At 41.4% G+C, this 20,747-nt stretch overlaps 1 protein-coding gene across 10 annotated transcripts in view; it reads right to left on the bottom strand.

Moving 5' to 3' along the window:
- Positions 1-13: 13 nt before the first annotated feature.
- osbpl8 (oxysterol binding protein-like 8) overlaps positions 14-20,747 on the bottom strand; it is a 45,837-nt gene continuing 25,103 nt past the window's right edge. For 7 of the 10 annotated variants that reach the window (XM_057021876.1, XM_057021877.1, XM_057021881.1 and 4 more), the window contains 20 exons: positions 11,668-11,741; positions 10,803-10,883; positions 10,352-10,453; positions 9,426-9,629; positions 9,040-9,124; positions 8,347-8,512; positions 8,036-8,261; positions 7,540-7,724; positions 7,237-7,318; positions 7,041-7,139; positions 6,862-6,958; positions 6,667-6,765; positions 6,486-6,583; positions 6,043-6,132; positions 5,759-5,895; positions 5,494-5,679; positions 5,093-5,246; positions 3,097-3,199; positions 2,911-3,016; positions 14-2,841 (listed from right to left, as the gene is read on the bottom strand). In XM_057021876.1, the coding sequence (XP_056877856.1) occupies positions 2,715-2,841; positions 2,911-3,016; positions 3,097-3,199; positions 5,093-5,246; positions 5,494-5,679; positions 5,759-5,895; positions 6,043-6,132; positions 6,486-6,583; positions 6,667-6,765; positions 6,862-6,958; positions 7,041-7,139; positions 7,237-7,318; positions 7,540-7,724; positions 8,036-8,261; positions 8,347-8,512; positions 9,040-9,124; positions 9,426-9,629; positions 10,352-10,453; positions 10,803-10,883; positions 11,668-11,741 (2,501 nt within the window). In that variant the 3' untranslated portion in view covers positions 14-2,714. Of the gene's footprint in view, positions 2,842-2,910; positions 3,017-3,096; positions 3,200-5,092; positions 5,247-5,493; positions 5,680-5,758; positions 5,896-6,042; positions 6,133-6,485; positions 6,584-6,666; positions 6,766-6,861; positions 6,959-7,040; positions 7,140-7,236; positions 7,319-7,539; positions 7,725-8,035; positions 8,262-8,346; positions 8,513-9,039; positions 9,125-9,425; positions 9,630-10,351; positions 10,454-10,802; positions 10,884-11,667; positions 11,742-17,549; positions 17,834-20,747 lie in introns of those variants that run through there. The other 3 variants (XM_057021880.1, XM_057021885.1, XM_057021878.1) reach the window with 3 other exon arrangements.

The following is a 20,747-nucleotide window of genomic DNA, read 5'->3' as shown; positions in this document are numbered from 1 at the left end:
GACGAAGACGCAATTATGTCATTTGATTTTATTCTGCTTTATGTTACATGTAACCACGTCATATATTCCATGGAGATACTGTATATATGTTTAGGTACTCAGAGAAACAGGGACACGTATGTGATGATGAAGTGGCCATTGGTATTTTGCACAAACAAATGTTTGACTTGGTCAATAAAAACAAATGTGGCTTTAAAATCAGCATGAAAAAAAAAAAAGAGTGATCAAATCGTACCAGCAGGAAGGAATGAACATAAAGCATCATATTAAAAAAATAAATAAAATGTTAACAGACTTTAACAGTGAGATTTATTCCCTGTGAAATGCCGCGAGAGAATGAGTGAGGGACGGCGACTTCCCTTTCTATTGAAGGAAAGTGATCCACAAACGGGAGTTACTATGGCGACGCTTAAGAAAGGGTGGGCGAGAGCTGAGTGTGGCAGTGAGCTGTGCAGATCAGGTCCAACTCGTTCCAAACTGGTTGTTTCTCTCTGGGTGTTTGTGTTCAGTACCGGGCGGCGCTTAAATCTGCCCCTCGTTTGGTCACTGCCCCGAGCTCACTGCCTCCACGCCAACCCCCTCACATCCCCACCCAGTCCGACGTCACAAGGCACTGGTATTTACTTATGTTCCACATTCTACTATCGGGATCCTCTACAATAGTCAAAATAAACAAGTGAGGCAATGAGGAGACACAAAAATACAGGTACAGGTAACGCGGGCCAGCCGAGTAAAGTATCGAGGTGCAGCTGCCTCCCGACAATTGTACTAAGTTTTGTCTTAATACCTGCGTTAGCAGTCTAAAGTTTTCATCGCTCGATGGTCTGCTGACAGCGGAGGCATTCGGATCTGTAAACGCACACAAGGCTAACGTGACAGGCATGGATACTGAGTGGCTAAAACATCTGCCCCCCCCCCCCCCATGGATGACGCCCATAATAAAACTGGTCCTTGAAGGTCACAAAAAACGTTACAATTAGACCGACAGTCATCACCGATGGGATGGAAACAGGGTAAAGTCCTGATTTGTAGTTTTACAACAGTTAAAAGAAAAAACGGGGGGAAATAGAGACTAATGAGAAAAGCATGACACCAGATTGTTCCGAACATTTAAAGCATTGGTACAGATGCAGAAACGTGCGCACAGTGTAGGAGTTGGTGAAACCTGGACGTCGAGATACCCACAGGCGAATTGCGAAGGAACTACTCCTCCTGATATTAAAGAGCAAAGGGCAGGTTTTTTCCATGACACACAGAGTTTAGCTGCTATGTGTGTGTGTGTGTGTGTGTGTATATAAACACACATATATATACATATATATCTGGAATGGTTTCTTACAGTGATTAAAAAGGTTTATGTATTAACCTACTTACGGTACATTTCTAGTCTAGATTTCTCGATGAACGTCTAAGGAGCAAAGACACCAGGAACAATATCTGTACTCACAGTCACAGAGAATCGAATGGTTTTCTCATGGCTTTTTCGGATTTTCTTAACTTCCTGTAACTCAGCCACTCAAAAACACTTTGTATAGTTCTAAATCTACGCGGACTATTCCGACGTCTAATTCAAGACTTTTTCTTACAGCCAGTCCGAGACATTTCTCTGTCTGTATAGGGAATATACAGTTAAAGACGGCAGCGGGTCAGCTTAGCCTAAATATGTCAAAAACATCTAACAAGGTTGAAGTTTGAGAAGAGCAGGGCAAATATTCTGTGGTGACAAGAAATAACTTACAATTAACCTTTTAGAGTTTCTGTCCCTGTGTTTTGGATTATACTGTTGACCAGATGTAACCTGAAATAAGCTAAGCTAACCATGTGAAAGTATATGAGCAGGATGAAGCTTGACTATTAGCAAGAAAGATAAGTTCTACTCCTTCAATATGCCCTGAAGCTCTCTGCAGTTTTTGAAGTTATTTTTAAAATATGATGGGCGCTGAAGCTTAAAAAGCCTTTTTTTTAACCTCGTGATGCTGCAAACCCGCTTATAGCGCATGTGTAAACGGACGTTGATGATAAAATGCAGAGCCGATGAACATATGGTGGATGTTTCCAGTGCATTTAAGCTTTAAGACAAAATTGTACATGTTCTCGCTATCCCTCACCTCTGTACATGCTACCCACAGTAAACATACTGCACTTTCCCTCTTGAAACAATGACCTTGTATTTAAAAATGAAGAAATTAGCTTTTAGTTTTCTTCATTTGTCTCCTTATGTGGACACCCTGGTCATTATGAAACATAAAAATAACAATAAAAGTCACAAAGGATGGACCGCTTCTGCTCAGAGAGGAAAAGCCAGCAAAATAAAATAACGTTCTTTCTTCCTTATTGTTGCTAAGTCGTCTCCACGTCCAAAAGCTCCCCATCATTTGAGGTGAAATGTTGAACGCTGGAGTGCTTTCGCTCAAAATAAAACCACAAAGATCAGTTTTTAAAAAAACAAAACAAAATGGCAGCTGTTTGTGCCTCGGATATCAAGGCGAATCGGATCCAGAGTGGCAGTTGAGACTTCAGCACGGTAAATATCGGAGCCCCGATGGTCTCTTTTGGAAATCGAAGGACTTTCCCAGAGTTTGGGAATGGACCCGGTTAAAAACAAACTGCAGCCTCCGTGCAGGAAGACCGCGCTTTCACGGGCGTGTCGCAGGCTGCTGAAACACGCCACTGCCTGACGGCGGGGAATGGCGGTTGAAGTGTGAACGTGGATGCTACTTGAAGACATAGTTAATGAGGACCTGAAGGAGGACCAGGAAAACAATGAGGACAAAGTCGCGCTGTTGCAGGAAGCCGCCCTCTGCTCGACTCATGGTTTGACCCCGCAGCACGCTGACGATCCTGCAAGCACACCCACGTCAGATATGACAAACACGTGGTCACATGATGCCCTAGCTGCACCGTTCCCACCTGTTGATGTCCTCCTGCGTCTTCTTTATAGATTCAATGGCACTTTGAAGTTCACTGAGGTCCGTTCCTTTTTTCCTTAGACGGTTGTTGTGTTTGCTTTTGTGTCCTGCAACGAAAGTGTGCAATTTAGGGTTAAATATGAACAAAATAACCCTCAAATGTTTAACGTGTAGCAACTCAGCTCACGTTCACTGCCAGAGGAGTCCTGGTGGTCTGGTTCAGGTGATGAACAGCCACTTTCTGGGCTCTTCGGCTTGTCACTTTTGTGTTTCCTCTTTGGCACCGTTACCTACACACACACACACACCCACAGACCCACATATTTCATCTGTTTCCAGATTATGAACATTCTTGTTCACACACACCAACCACTTTTCAGTACACAATAGGGGTGGGACTCACCAGAATCACCATATTTTTGTCTTGATATTACATTTTTTTGGATATTTCAACTGCAATGTCTCCAAATGAAACATTTTTTCATCCTGTTAAGATAATCCTCTCTTAAGCTAAACTTCCAAGTCTGTTTACTTCTGTTAAATAAGTTTAATTAATGTATTTAATATACGTATATATTTTAATTTATACACAATGTGACTTGCATAAAGATTGTGCAGGCTCTTCAACCAGGTTATTTGAAAGTTACATTGTCAATTTTAAATCAGATAAACAGTTTGAAGCACATTGAACTGAAAAAGAATAATATTTAACCGACACTCCTCAAATCAGTGGTCCCCAAACTATGGCCCGTGGGCCGGATACGGCCCGCCTCCACATTTGGTCCGGCCCCTTAAACAATACCAGAAAGCATTTTGATTTTTTTTTTATATATGTGTATTTGTGTTTGATAATAAAGTTGGACTTTTCCAATAAAATGTTAGGGTTATGAACTATTTTCATGATTAACTATTAGTTAGTAGAGATGGTTAATTGGTTATTAATTATTTTCTGACTTTTGTTCTGTGAAGAATGCAGAAAGGGTTATTTGATTGTGCTTTCTTGAAAACAATACATTTTTACGTTTAGGAACTCCTGCAATGCTCACACTTTTTCTGTTACAAACTGACCCCGGCCCCTTATCAGAGAAGGAAAAAGTTATGCGGCCCTCACAGGAAAACATTTGGGGACTTTTGCCTTAAATAATCTTGCCCTGGAAAATGGAAAAAAACATCTAGTGGACTGAACAGGTAATGTTTTTATTCGAGAACAAAAGTCGCATTCACCTTTTTAATGTATGCAAAAAAATACTAATTCTTGATGTACATCTATCCACATAATATTGGCACATATTAATGTGCGCCCCACCCCTTGGGCACTACATGAACATATTTAGCCATCATTTAAAACATTGAACCAGCCAAATGAACCCAAACCACCAAGTGTGCTGAATCACTTTTACAGTTCTTTCTTTTGGTGTGCTGCTATTTTAGACCTGGTCTGATTGAAAATGCAGAAAAATTAATTTGTCTCATTGAAGATTTGTGCTACACTTAATAGTCCAAAAGTGGAACCATATCTGAGAGATTAGAACATTAGCAGCTCAGGCACTCAGCAGCTGGGTACATTCAACACACAGAACAGAAAAAAAGCTAAGAGCTGCTCAATACAAGTTGAACCAGAGAAAATGAAGACGAGGACAGAAGACTGCATGGAGGACATGCGGGGCCAGACAGGCAGTGGTAAAAATGATGTGATGGATGCAGCTGTTCTTCTGCTTTCTACAATTGAGGGATAACTTTTGATCTTTAATCATGTGAAGAATGACACTGAATCCCTTCCAGGCTTATTATTCTATCAATTCATGACAAATTATAGTGGAAATTGGACCCAATGTTCCTTAGAAAGCACGACACTTCAGAAAGTGATTCCCTTTAATATGATTTCTAATCTTTGCAATCACAAAAGCTCGAGAGGCAACAGGAAGATGTGTCCTGATGAGATAAAGGAAGGAGATGAATGGGTTCTTTAGTCACATCTTCCGTACTAGGACAGAAGAGCAGGTTTCAGTAAACAGAGCCAAACCAAAAGAGGAGCAGAAGCGGCAGCGGTAATGGCAGCAGTGAGACGAGGCGACGGTGATGACACTGCAGCAGGAGCGGCATGGAAGGCGGTTGAGGGGATGAGTGGCTTTTTCTTTGTGAAAAGATGAGAGGGGGGGGGGGGTTTGACCCGGGTGACCTACCTGGTACTTGCAATTGTCCCTCCGCGGCCCCTGGTTACTCAGACTAATAAGACTGCCAGAACGTACCATAGGGGTGCGGTGTCGGACCTTGGTCTGTATACAGCCATCTTTCTCAAACTGGATCAGATCATTGAGTGGATCCCATGGCCTCGTACTGGGGGGAGACACAGTGGGTGTGCATGGAAAATATATACATGAATCAGAGTGACTATTTGGTTGGAAAAGGGGGAAAAATATAGGTTAGGGCGCACACGTGTAATTAGCCTAAATTAACACCAGGCGGCGCCACCGTTTCTCTGCTACCTTGGCAGGTTGGGAAATAAATCATAGGATCTTTTTTCATGCACGTCACATTTGCTTTATATAAATCAAGACTAGGTTCCAGTATTTTCTTCACTCACTCAGCATATCTGTAATGCCACTCCCCAGTGATCGGGTCTTGCTCAAACAGGGCAGGGATCCACTCCTCACATTTGGCCTTCCTCTCCCGCGCAGACTTCCTCTGAACTTCCTCCAGGACGAACTTCTCATTGGTGGCCTCGGTCTGGTCCTTGTTGTTGATGGCCCGGGTCACATGCTGCCACAGTCTGATGGTGACACAGTAAAAATTATAACCAGTAAAATGATATCAGACCACAAAAAGAATAAAAAAAAAAAAAAGCCCACCGTTCTGATTCAAACTCGCCCTGCTCCTCTGGTGGGACGGTGCAGCGGGTCAGTCGGCTCTGTCTCAGCTCTGGCGTAGGGTTCCAGAAGGTGTCCACCGTCCCTGTCTTTTTATCGTTGATGAAGATCTCACTGTCCTGTGAGAGGAACCCCAAACAAGCCACATAATATAACCACGTTCCTACATTCAACTTTATTTAGAAACCACGGTTCAAACTTTCCATATCACACACATTGTGTCTGTGTGTTGGTGACAAGTCAGTGTATGCGCAGTCCAGTCTTACCCAGTGTCCTTCAAGTGTAGCCAGCACTTCCTTTCCCAGTTTGATCTTCCCAGAGATCAGATTAACGCTGTCACTGCTGCCAAGGAAGGGCTTGAGGAGACACAAGGGAGTTAAGCAGGGCTGACAATTCAAATGGAGATGGATTCCAAGCGCACAATTTTACCACTCTCTCTGCAGTAATGACAGTGAGCTGTATAATTTCATGTTCTACTTTGTATTCATCTGTTGGTAATAAATAGCTTTGGCTCGTGTGCTGTGGCTAATGAACAGGAAAAACGATAACAAGTGAAGTTTGACGCAACATATTTCCACTGAAAAATCGCAATCTAGATTTTGTTGGTCGAAAATCGCACAACAGAGACGACCGGTGCTGCCAGATACGAACAAAGGTGATACATAACAAAAGCTGTAGCCTTTATTTCAACAACAAAACAAAGCTGTACCTTCAGTCTGAACTCCAGCTGAGCACTGTAGCCTGTTTTCTCACAGGCGATGGTAATCTGACCACCCAGTTCCAGGGTCATGGTGCCATACAGGATGCCTGTGGTGACAAAAAAAGTGTAAGGACGAGAAGTCAGTGCTGCTTGTGAGTGGCCCGGGTGTGTACGAGCAGGATACGCCGACCTTTGCAGTGAGCGTAGGGCATGTTCATCACATAGTCCTCTCCTCGGTTGAGAAACGTGAGGCGCGCCTCTCCATCTAATATGGCGGACAGGGAGTTTCCTAGGGGATAGTCAGCAGTCAGAGGACAGGTTTTGTCATTGACTTGCAGCAACCTTCAGCGCTGTAAAAGACTCATCGATACATGTGTGTCAATACCATAGAATTTGGATTTGGCAAGGATGCTGCCACTGAGGCAGAACCCATCCTTCCTGTTGCTGACGTAGAATGCCGACACTGGAGGATGATGGGATACCTGCGGAAAAACACCTCATATCACAGATGTTTTTCCGAACAATCTCTTTTATTGATACTTCTGTGCTTAATGTTGTTGATACCTGTTCACCAATGTAGAAAGTTTTGCTGTTGGTCTTTTGGTGAAGCCACATGCAGCGAAATGTCTCTCCTATAATGGGATTGTAAGGCTTCTTCAATCCCTGTGGATCAACGTGAGATTATGTATAATATAACAATGTTCCTGCACTAAACAAAATACATCAAAGCCCCTAAAAATACACAGCTGATTCTACTGACCTTTGGTTTTTTGTAAAATCCAGAGATGTACCACTTCACCACCTTCTTCATGCGGTTGAAGGCATTTTCCTCAATTGCAGCCCTGAGAAGTAAATACATTTTTATAATTTATACTTTAGTTTATACTTATTAGTGCTTATTATAATAATGAGCACTAAGTTCAACAAAACCATCACTCTCACAAGAGATAATTATACAAATGTAATTACAAGACACATTGCGCGTACCGGTATATATGTTGTCTAACACTGTCACTTCTTTATTCCAAGCATGTTTTTACTAGATTTATGGGGACATTCTTACTCTGACAGGAAATCTGCATGATAGTAGTAATCCGACAGTTTGTCCAGGAAGGACCTGGGCTCAAGGATGAAGGTGGGCAGTACCACTTTGGACAGATCCATGCCGGGTCTGACCTGCTTCAGCAGAGTCCAGATCAGAGATTTGTTTTCCTCTGATACCGTCTCGGTCTGTGCAGCTTCTCCAGCCTTGAGAATGAAACAAAGACAATCAAAGCCATCCTGTATTAGCATATACAGATATCAAAATGCAACACGCGACTAAAAATGTGCACATGCAACATGCCGACATTCCTATTTATAAAAAGTTTTCTCTTCTGGCTTGCAAAAGTGTGAAATCTTCTAACTGTGAAAATGTAGTCCCAACTTCCGTAGGAGTTTAATGAGCTGTCAACATCAGACAGAAAATGTGCTCAAGTACTTTCACACTCTCACACATGGGCTGTTATCAGAGCCTCTCCATTTTACAGCTCACTAAATCAAAAATGTGACGGTTCTACCTCTCCAAGTTCTTCATGTGACTGTTCCATGTATGGGGTTTCCCGCAGATGTTCGTTGGGGTCCATGTCTATGTACGAATCATCCTGACGCTCTGAAGTGTCACTGTCACTCTCCTCACTCTTTTCCAGGCCTTCTGGGTCAGACTCTTCGTGGTCCTGTTCACCCTCCCTGTCCGACTTGTCAGAGTACAAGTCCGGGTCTTTCAGGTGGTCGGTGTCGTTGAACCTGCAGGAAGGGCATATTAGGTGGTGAAATGGGACTTGGTGACCACAATGGAGGGAGCTGCTGCTTGGGTTTGGGTCCAACTTACTGAAATCCATGGATGTTGTGAGCTCGGAGAAGGCTGTAGAAATTAATAGAGTGGTCTCCGCCGATGGTTGCTGTGCTCGCGTCCTCTTTCCCCTCCCGAATCATGGTCCTCTTCAGGAGGCTGGAGCACTTTAGGGCCAACTCTAATGCATCCATCCAGCACCGACCTAACAAAAAAAAAAAAACGGTGATAGAAATGAAAACAGCAAGGGTGTATTTCATACATTTATTTCAAGTTTTCAGAGAAGAATGGGACAGAAATGGTCCTTAAAAGATGAGGAAAAAGCATTACTGGGGAGTTCCAGAACCATGGAAAGAGACTCCGGGTGGAAAAGGCTGGATTTTTCAGCACCAAGGACAGAGGCACAGGGTAACACACACTCCCCACCCCCTTATGTGATATAACTGTAATAATTCTATTAGTGAGATTTAAAATGATGAACTTTTTCCCAACAGAACTTTCAGGAATCCAAAACCCAAATAGAAACAACATCAATATGTATCACTTTGTAGAGTCATTCAGTCACTTTGGCTGGAATTTCTAAATTTTTAGCCAATAAACACTGATATAGTCTCCAACAAACCCAAATCTAGCCAAGATGAGAAGCTAAAACTAAATTATGGTTCTATCCTTACTGCAAAAAGTAAATACTGACATGAATATCTATAGTGTGATTGGCAGGTGGTCTCTTACCATCAGATTCAGAGGCAGCCCGGAAAATGAGGTGGCTACTAGGCAACGGCTGTGTGATGGAGCCAACAGCTTCTCCTTTGGGACCCTGAGGACACAAAAAACATTGTTTTTTTTTTTATTTGTTGCATTTTGTAAGATCCTGTGCAATTTGCTAGATTGTGATTCAAGCCTTTTCATAACATAAAAACAAATGTAATACATAATACATGCAATAGGCACTTAGCGATGGATACCTATTTACAATAGAAAAGTGGGTGATTGAACTAAGATGAAAGAATTAGAATAAACTGAACATGTGCCCTGTCAAATATGGAAAGGTTTTTTTTACTCCTCCCAACATGCGCTCCCACGCCACACTAATCATGGGGGTTGCTGCGTGTTGTCACCTTGACAGCCCAGATGGACTGCTCCAGTGGGTGAAAGAGCTTGAAGCAGAAGCCATCCTTCTTTGAGGGCCTCTCAATGAGCTCGCAGGCATTGAGCAGCACTGTTCCCACCCACTGGCCATTTTTGTGGGTTTTATAGATGAGCAGGACCCCTGGTTTCAGCACACACCACAACTTGGTCCAGCTTTTGAGAGTTCCACGGATCTGTGTCAAATATAGACGATTGCTTGGAGTTATGGGTTGGACTAGTCAACGCAACAGGAAAAAGAAGATAATGAGGTACTTTTGATCACCAATTTTACATTATTTTATCACCTATTTAGCTAAAAATATCTTTACTTGTGCTCAAAACTTAGGTGAGATTATGGTCAATGGTCTGTGGTCTGTGAAATAACATTATTTTAAATTCAATAAAGAGTAAAATACATACATTCCAAAGCATACAGTAAAAGTATGGTTCTCCTTAATACCTACACCAGTGTCAACCACTGGTTGATCCAACACTGAATATGAATTCTGTCAGTGAAGTTTACAAAAACAAATTGTTTCCTTGATGCGCCTGTAGCTGGATGACGTATGTGCATGTAAACGCATTAGCCGGTGCGTATACTCCTCTGCTGGAAGAAAAAACATCCAAGAAAGCCGTTCTTGTCAACCTCACGGCATCTTATCTGGGCAATATTTCAAGCTACATTACGTCCGAGATGAAAAAAGCTGTAGGATTGTCCATATTTCTGTTGTTCAAAATGCTGCGTGACTCTGGCTGTTTTGTACCTGACATAATATATCAACCAGAAAGTCATATTAACTTGCCGAAAAAAGGAAAAAAAGCATACGCCGCTTAGTGTTGAAGAGGAGGACATCTTCCCATCAGTCATTCGATTTTCTCTACTGAAAACTGGGAAAAGGAACAAACTCCTTCCTACCTTTAACCAGTCAGCCATGACAATGACAGAGGGGTCAGTGATGGTGCTGAGCAGCTCTTTGGTAGCCCTCTTCTTCTCCTCTCTGTAGTTTTTCTTCTGCACCTTTGAAGAGCAAAGATGGAGGCGAACAGTGCTGTCATCAGAGCTCTAATACATAGTTTATTGGGCACATTCCTAAAGGGTTATTAGTGTGTTTATCCACAACTACCCTGTGATTGTTCTGATTGCCTTTTTATAATTTCCTGTTACTTCTGATTAGAATTTTTTTTTATAGAAAATTGGGTTGCGCGTCTGTGGACTGTGGATCTTGATGAAGAAAGGTGTTGCATAATCTACACTGTTTCATAGTGCTGTTTTGCAGAAGCTTCACAGATCAATCCAAATGTGGCCGGATATTAAGAACAAGAATGAAATCAGCCATTTTTAAGAGGTAATTTAATAAAGCAGTTACCTTGAGAGACTCCTTTTTGGTGAGCTTGCCACCAGAAGCTGACACATCCTTGTCTGAGCCATTGTACAACTTTGTTTCAGACTGTTAATAAAGAGAGGAGGAAGTGATATTAAATGCTAACCTATCAAATATAAAATAAATGTGATTAAGCACTGCTAAAAAACATAATTCTAAAGAATTCTGTCTCCAAATGAGTGGGCTTAAGCTTATTTTACTGCTGCTTTCTAATGTAGACTATGCAGGCTGTTAAATAGAGCTCCTTTCAATTAAAAAAAAAAATTGTGGTCAGATTTTTCCCTGCAGCTCAAATGACAGAGCAATGTGCCACTTTTTAAAGCCAGACTACAATGTGTAAGGATCTTAAAACAGTGCTACTTAACCTCAGACGGGAAAGGATTAAAACCCAAGATTGGAAGAACCAAAGCATTCTGTTCAGAAAGCTTTTGTAGTCCTGTGAAGGTGATAAAGGCTGATCCTGAACTGTACTCCCACCACCCTGCCTCTTCTTTCACAGAACAGCTTTAGCTAAATAAATAAACAGCCCTTACTGCAGATACATTAGTGAGATTATAACCGACAGCAAACACCTCAGATAACTATTCATCTATCTATAGAGCAAAAAACGGATATCGTAAAAAGAGTGCAATGCAAATGGGTTAGGAATCTGACTCCCACTTCCATTTGCTGTGGACCTCGACCAGGAAATCCTGGCAGGTTTCCTCCATGCTGGGCTCATTTGAAAGCTTTTGAAGCACTAAGTGACCACAATATGTTTGATTCAGCTCGAACTAGGATATCTCCTGCCTGAGGCTAGACTGGGAAGGAAACCTTTGGTAATTCCCAGAGGAGTACTTTTTCTCCTTACCTTGCTCTTAGATATGGAATGGGAGTCTTCTTTCAAAGGCAGAGACAAGAGATCCTCCTTTCCTCGCTCAAAACCTGTAACACAGACCACTGATGAATATCTTTGTGTTCCTAATGATTAATTGGTCAAACTACATAAAAATCTCAAAAATATCAGCGAAGAGAAGAAATCGACTAAAGTAATATCATGCTAATTAGCAAAGAGCAGGAGATTCTGTCAGTCACAGCTTGTTAAAGTCAGGCAGTCAGATATAGGTTGAAATTCTGTAATCTTTGGCCACATTTAATTATGTAAGTCTTCAGGGGGCACTGGCATGAAATAGGGACAGTTCCATAACAAGTCAAAGGAAGTTCTATAGTTGAAACCTCTATTTCATAGCTCCAATTTATCCACTTTATAACCCCCAACACGTCTCATTTAACACCTGTAAATATTTTATATTCTCCAATCCACAGGCAGCCAGCGTGCCGCCGCAGCAGGATTATTCACAAGATGAGTTATTTATCATTTAGCTCCCTAGCTTTTGTTAATAAGGTAAATAATTATGGTAGTGTTTTATTCACATAGATCTCAGTTGCATGGTCAGCATCTGCAAAATGACTAAAATCTAAAGTTAAGCTCACCAAGTATTGAACAAATTATGTATTTGCTCTACTGTCCATTGACATTCCTGGATATTTGTGGTAGATCGATTGCTCTGAATAATAAATTAGATGCATCAAGAGCATGAAAAACCTTGCCCTCTGTGACAAACTGTACGCAGGTTACCATTGGACACAAGGCTGGCCAACGGTAACCAGAAACTACATGAAAAATCAGAGCAACTTAGTGTTGAAATATAAATGGGCTCCAATAAGGTCAAGCAAATGTCTCTATCGTCTCTGTTTTATTATGGATGTTGTTTTTGTGGAATATACTGAATAGTCTGGAATATATAGTCCCATCAAACCATCTGTGCCCATTTGACAGCTCATCTCAATGCCAACTCCAACTGGAAAACAAAGGCGTCTCATCCGCTACATCCACCACCAAGAGGGTGCTCTACTAATCACCCCACTCGATCACAAAACACCGGGGGGAACTGAACTGGACGTCACAGATCTGCGTAGCTGAGCCAGAATCAAGTAAGACTGGCTTAAGCAACATGATGGCAAGTTTGAGGATTTTAAATAAGAAAAAAGGATCTATTAATTGACATTATAGCTCCTTTTCCAAAAGAACAAACATTTTCTTCATTAAGCATTTAAAATAAGGAATAAAACATCATCCATGTCTTTTGTTTTCGTTAATGAATGTAAGCTGCTTTCTATTTAAATAACCAAGAGCTTCCATCATGACTAAAACAATGGGGCCATTCACATGACACTCCTACATCCATTAGCAACCCATCAAATACATCATTACTTGACTTAATACAGGATTTACTTCTCTCATCCGTTTTATATTCTGAATTAAATGAACTCTCAGCTTTAATGAGATCTTTCATGAAACATAGAGCTTTCGCTTCAAATGGAGACTTTTGAGTCAAAAGTAGAGTGATAGTGGTGTTCGTTAATATAGTAATATTTCATTCTTTACACTATTAATGTGATGGCAGGTATACAGGAAATTAGTTAAGATTAGAAACCCTCTCACTATATCCTTGAAATGAATGGTGATGAAAACATTTAAATGAGTCAAAGACCCCTTATATTTTCCCGGTTTTGTAGTATAAACGGCATAAACCTGTGCACTAAATGAGATAGTGAACTAGAGTCATTTGACGTTGTAGAATCTGCAGTGCAGCCTGACTAAAGGCCTTTCTATAAAAGATGAGCGCTGCAGTGAATTCACTCATACATGACAGAAAGAGAGGAAGAGCCGTGCACCACGACAGGAAATGTCTATCCACATTCATGCACTGCCTCACAAACTGAATACCGGCTAATTTACCCAAGGCACTCCACCACTGCCCCCTGAAATAAAGATACAAGAGGAGACGTGATGAAGAGAAGTGAAGAGAAACATGCGTGTGATTTTGAAATGAGAATGTAAAGAACTGCTCATGTCTCAACAGGCTTAACAACAACAGTTGGCAAAGTAAGTCCAAAGTCAACATGGATGTCTTATTCTTTTACCTGGGACGTTTTTGGGGGATGGATGAATTGATTACCGGTACATAAAATTGACTTTAGGTGTGATTGCGAGTGTGAATGATGGACTAGAATAGGCTCCAGCACCCCTGTAACACTGCTAATGGACAAGGACGATGATGGACATCCACTCTCAAAGCTCCAGGGCCTGTCAGCCATCTGCCCCCAGAGCTGTGTCCTTTTCAGCACTACAAACAAAGAAAATATCACCAAGGTATGGGCTTAAAAATAATTCCAAAAGTGCTTTAATCCTAAATGTTCCGTGGGATTTTGCATATTTCTGAAAAAGGATTACTCCTTTATGGTGATAGAGGCATCACTTTTTTATTATGAGAATAATTTTGCCTGTTAAAACGGTAACATATAGAGTACATAAGTGACGATAGTGACAACGTGAGCTGACAAAGCAAAACAAAGAGGATAGCAGCAAGAAGAACACCAGAAGTGAGCACTGCAGCCCTGCACACCACTAATGGATAAAGGAGCAGATGATGGATGGATGGATGATTATGATGAAATGTCTTGAAACTGAAACCTGATTAATGGAAAGAGTTCTATGAGGTATGATGTGAATATGTTCACTAAAGATAAATATATCTGGTGGGCCGATTAAAAATACGATGTTGAACATTGAGTCTATGTTTTTTAACAGATAAGGTGCATGCGCTCTTGAATGATTTAATTTTTTTGAATTTTCATCAAACTGTCAGCATCTCCCCTGCTAGCTTCCTGCCCCCTGGATAACCTGTGAAAAAGCTTGGTCTCTGGAGACAACACGGGGGCTGTGAACATCAAAAAGGGGGACAGGTTGTACAGAAACATAACAAACCCGTTCCAGCAAATTACCAGCATGATGTTTGGGGGAGGGGGTGATGCCCGTGCAGATATAACTACAAATTTACTCCACAAGCAGTTGGAGTTAGCTGTTGGAGTTAGCTCAGCCATCTTAGCGATATTAGCAGAGCACAGCTCCATTATGAGGGTTACGGAAACACTGGGGGGAAGGGGGAGATTGACTTCAGACTTCAACAAAGTCATGTCATGCAAGATGGCATAGTTTACCTTTAAATTTATAAAAGGTGTACCCTTAGTGCTAGAACATATAAATACTCACTGAATTATCCCACACGTAGGTTGCCAAGTCATGTTGACCTCTAGATGATCCATGAATCCATCTAATTATTGAGCGCAAGGGTTGCTCTGGTTACGCGCTCTTATTAGCTTTTACTGCCCCATTTTCAAGCTCCAAATCAATTTTCCTTGGTCTCTGGCAACAGAGGAAGCAACAGTGCACAGAGCATGGATTCAGCTGCTCATTACAAGACATCCATTATGTCAAGCAAATAATCAATAACTTGAAATGATCTTATCTTATTACAGTTTGTTTGTATAAAGTCTTTAAAAATGTGGTTTAAAGAGTTCAGCTGAGATCAAACTGTTCCTGGTCCTTGACCATTTTACCTTTCATGCCTCAAAGTTGGCCTTTAAAACCATTTACCTGTAAAGGCGGCACACCGGTAAAGCTGAAGTGGTCTACTTTGTGCAGAGTCTTCAATTTTATTTTAGGGGGAACGTGACGACATAAGAACTCACATTAGAACCCGAGAACATAACAGACATGATGTGCTAGGATGCGTTTGGGCAGCTAAATTAGCGCAGCTCCTGTTTTGTGTTCTATTTATAGCTGGATTCAAGAGTACCATTCAGTGATGTTCTTTTGTTTGAATATAGAGACATGGTCCCTTTGAAAGCTTTTCCTTCAATAATTTTAAGATCCTGTGAAAAATATACAACAAAAAGGTTCTAGAGAAAATTGTCACTTGTCATACTGGTACTGACAGAAAGAAAGTGGTATGAAATTCTCCTCCTCCTCCTCGTCCCCCACTCAAATCCAGGTTAACATTCTGGATTATAAAAAGATGATAAAATAATAAAACACAAAAGATGTGTTCAGTGTTATATAAAATGGTCCTTGTTATAGTGATGAAGACATCACAAGAAAGATGGCAGTTGTGTCTCATTTATTGGCCAATAAGAGGAATTGTCCACCTTGAACCAATCAGGCTGCCTTACAAATGATATTTAAAGACTAGAGACAAATTGTTTTGGCCCAAGCACAGCCGCCCCATCCCAAATCTGAGTCACCAAACACTCATATAACACGTCACTGAAGATGTTATGAGCCTCAGAGCAAACTCTGACTAAAGACCATGAACGATTGTGCCAACTCTGTCAGACCAACAAAGGAGCAAAATATAGACACTGACGTAAAAGTAATAGATGGAGGAATAATGGTGCGTAAGTGCAACCTGCGTGTACCACCTGCCTCCACCAGCCTGTCTGAAAGCTGTTGGCAGAGCAGCTAAAAGATGGGAAGAAAAGCAGGATTGGGAGTGATTGTGAAGAAAAAAAACAACATGACTCAGACAACATTTCACATTTGTAGTTATTTGCATTGCTGGAGGAGGTGCAACATCAAAAACAGAGAAGAAACGGTCTTGTAGCCTGAATCCCCAGACACAGAAGGGTGGGAGGAAACAATTTGCTCTCCATTAACAACTGCTGCACAGATATCCTTGAGCAAGGCAAACAGCTGGGCTAATGTTCTAGGTCATCAGTGTAACTGCATCAACGTGTAGCAGGAGCTTCATTCTCTGCAAAGTCAGCACGTCCAGGATAACTAAAGGTTAGAAACAGTCACATCATAGGCAAAGGTGAAATAGTCAGAGAACATCCACTGTCAAAGCTCCAGGGCCTGTCAGCTGTCTGCCCCCAGAGTGGTGTCCTTTGGTGGCAGGACAAACAAAGGAAACATCACCAAGGTATGGGTTTAAAAATGAGTCGAAAAGTGCTTTAATCCTAAATGTTCCACAGGATTCGGCATATTTCTGAAAAGGATTATTCCTGCACGGTGATGGAGGCATCATTTTCCATCATTAGATTGATTCTGCCTGTTGAATGGGCAACATAGTACACAGTACATAAATCATGATAGTGGCAGGGTTCAGCCCTTGAAGCAAGTGCTGCCAAAAAACCCTCAGTACTGTGAGATGACACAGCAAAATAAATCAGATAGTAGCAATTCTGTGTACAGCACTTTAGTTTTTGTTTTATTTTTGCAAATTGGTTACTTAGTCTTTCTACAGTGTCACTGACATGTGATGTGTTCTGCCCCACCAAGGGTTCAGTAATAGAAAATTTGCTTTCTATGCTAGGTTACGCTTCCATGCAGTGTTGCTTTGTGGGTGACAAAGACCTTTAGTGGGGTATATCTCTGTAAGAATGATGCATTAAAGTAAATGCAAAAAGACAAAAACGGAGGAAAATAAATTCTGTTTACGGAATATATGATAAAAAGAACTTAAATCGGTGGCTCACTCCAGGAGTTGAAAGTTATCACTTAAGAACACAAGTCAACTAAAAAGCTGCAGTGGAAAATATTAAAAATAAACATAGAAATATAAATCTTCCCTGGAAAAACAGAACGTTCTTGCTAGCTGAAGAGCAGAGACAAAGTTGTTCTTTGATGTTCAATGTATTCATCTGGGCATTTTTTTAAGGTTTGTTCCTGTTCAGCACTTGGAGAAACTAAATTCAGAATTACAGAAACTAAATTCACAAAGACAAATTCACCCAGACACTATGAAGAGATTAGAAGTCAGTTTTGCATCTTAATATCAATGAAAAATAACAATTTCTTCACCACGGAGAGCTTCAAAACACCATTGATCTGCACCAGCAAACACCCACCTGGCAGCGAGAGGGGTGACAGCTCATTATAACCACCAAAGGAGGCATTGCGGATAAGTTTGCGCCCATCTGGGTGTGGAGGTCGAAGGGATGCCGTCCCACCACATGTAGAGAAACGCCGGCGACTCAGGAGACCCTCCTCCTTCATCATGGGGACAGCGGGAGCTCCCTTGGTGTGTGGCAGGAAAGAAGGGGAAGGACTGGGGAGTCCTCAGCAAACTCACTCAAGGGTAGAAGGTCGGAGATCTGTCCCACGCAGCGAGTGAGCAGGACGAATAGACTGACTAAAGCGTGCACAGACAAACAGAGCGCCTCAGACAGCGAGCAATGAAGCAGTCTGCTCTTCCCTCTACACCTCCTTCAACCGACTGCTGCCTTCCTCCCTCACACACACTGACACTCTGCTGTGTGTGTGCGCGTGTATGGGAACAGCAGCAGCCTGACAGTGCTTAATAACGAAAAAGCTGCGCCCCTCCTACACCCTCTCCTATTGCTGGAAAGGAGAGATGGAGCTTAGCTTCAACATATCGTAGCTCTTATTTTCTCTCTCTACATTTGCAATGCCAGGGAAACACATCAAAGCTTTTCACTCATTTTACTGCAAATGCTGCTGTGCAGCAACACATTTGATTTACGGCTTTGTGGCGAGACAAAGATGCCTAATCAATAAAGTGGGAGATGTGTATAAGGTGATTAGGAACTTTTTCTTATTTTCCTCAAGGAAAACAGCACGCAACCTCCGAAAGCTCTGCATTTATTAAAAACAAACACAACTTAAAGGAAAACACTATAGAGGACAGAAGGAAATGCATCACACCAATGCCTTTGTAATGCAGCAAACATACACCTGACTGAGACAAAAGCACATTTAGTCTTTCATCTGTCACATGTCAAAGAGCTTCAGTGGTGGAAGCTGTGTGCTAAACACTGTGTACCCAGAGATACTGTAATCTCAACATTGCTAATCCAGCTGTATTTTTAGGAACAATTGTGCCACGAAGTTGATGAAAAGCTCATTTTCATGCACCCTTCACCTGCTGCTACTGGCCCTAAAATATGTGTACGTTACAATGGAAACATTTATCACTTTACTAATGGCTGCGATAAATCAAGTAGTCTGTTTGTTCGCTGTATATCTACCATTAAAGCAGTTTAAAAGTGTTACTTTAATATGGTGTTCTATCCTTCCTTATGTGATATATAGTAATCATTGAATATGTGGTGCACCTGAAACTAAACGGTTTATCCTGTTGTGATTAGGTATGATGTCAGTAACTTAAATAATGGCAATATTTACTAGCCATCACCAAAAGTTTAGAAAAAAACAACAGTGCTGCCATGCATGTTTATTTTTAGTACAAACGAGCCTAATAGTATTAAAGCTTTTTAAATAATGAAAAGTGAAAGTCAGCCTTTCAAACATCCATTTAGAGAATAACATGGAGCACAGTAAGAAAAATGACCCTCTTAAAAGCCTCAGTTTTTTTAAAAGGTTTGAGGCAAATGCTGCATAATGCATGCTGATAAAGACAAAACCAGACATGTTGCTGCCAGTGTTCAAAAGCAAACCAAAAATATCTGAAAATTGGCTTCATATATAGATAATTTATTTTTATCGGAACATTTGCAGAAAACACTGAAAGGCAAAGACTAATTGAAAACCTCAGTCCTATTTCTCTTGGGTTTTTTTATGATACACCTTAATGACTGGGAGCAAAACTTGACTGCACAATATAAGGACATTAATCTTCCTATTGAATTCAATGTAACAAGTGTAAAATAAAGAGCGCTCGCTAGACAGACTGAAACAATTTTAGCTCTCTATATCCTCACTCATCCAAGCATTTTTAATTTGCTGCATTGCAGGCAAACTGCAACACAACAGCGTGCAAGCAGCAACACCTCTGACACCTTGATGTGAAATTCATACAAAGTGTATTGGGAAGTTCAGACAGTAGGTCAACAAACAGGCAGACGTATCTATATTTGTATTATTGCTAGGAGACCCTGTAAGCCTGGGATTAGCTTGGCAACAAAGTGGCTTTCTGATCACTGGCCAACAGGCATCTAAATGTTGGATTTCTTTACTTGGCCTGTCGTTCGGAATGATAACGTCGGAATGATAACAATTGTGAGAGAAGATAATGTTGCATTGGTGTGATGTTCATTCTGTCCACATAAGACGCACCTTGCTATGCACACACACCGGCACGCCACAAAAGACAGCACAGATCAGAGCACTATCTGATCCACTAATCAACATGAGCTTGTCAGACACTTTGCATCATACCTTGAGATTCCTTTGGCTAAAAGGGGCAGTGACCAAGGTAAGGCACTGACAGCTTTCTAATCAATAAATCTTGTTAAAATCAGCCTTGTTTTAGATCCATTTCTGAGACAATCCATGCAGCACTGTGGCTTCAAAGCTAACATATTCTGTCATTGTCACCTGTCCCCATACTGTTCCTGAGCTAAAAACCGTATGTGAACCCTCAAGACTTGTCTGTCTTAAACCTCCAAGGGCTCAGCCACTCATTGGATTGGAGCGTGGGTGGAGGAACTCTGGACTGACAGTGGCTGAGCATGTATAGAAGACCGGCCCCATGTTGTTAACCCCAACTGATGGAGCATAATCCCTGAGGCTGATCTTAAATCCACGACCCCACCTGCTCTCTCACTCTTAGATTTCATGTAAACTCATTGCCTTCTGTCACTCACTATGCTCTGCACAAACAGGCTTTGCATTCATTTTTGCCTCATATTCTTTCCAACATTGACAAATTGCATCATAAAGAAAGATAACATGTGCATAATCCATTTTTTTCTCCACTGTGCAAAACTAATATTGAGCAAAGGTGAATTCCCACACTTACAGTTGCAAGAAAAACTACGTGACACCTTTTGGACTACACGGATTTCTGCATAAATTGGTCATAAAACGTGTTCTGATCTTCATCTAGGTCAAAAGCGCAGTCTGCTTAAACTAACAATGGACAAAAAGTATGTTATCATGTATCTATTGAACATGACATGTAAACAAGTACATGGTGGACAAAGTATGTGAACCGCTAGGCTAATGACTTCTTCAAGAACTAATCGGAGCCAGACGTCAGCCAACCTGCAGTCTAAACCTGGGGTGCTCATTACATCGATCGCGATCTACCGGTCGAACGCGGCGTGACATAAAAAATATCAGCC

Source organism: Takifugu flavidus, chromosome 22, assembly GCF_003711565.1.
Source record: "Takifugu flavidus isolate HTHZ2018 chromosome 22, ASM371156v2, whole genome shotgun sequence".
Classification (NCBI taxonomy): Eukaryota; Metazoa; Chordata; class Actinopteri; order Tetraodontiformes; family Tetraodontidae; genus Takifugu; species Takifugu flavidus.
The sequence above is the reverse complement of the archived record's forward strand: the minus strand, read 5'-3'. Positions and strand labels throughout refer to the sequence as shown.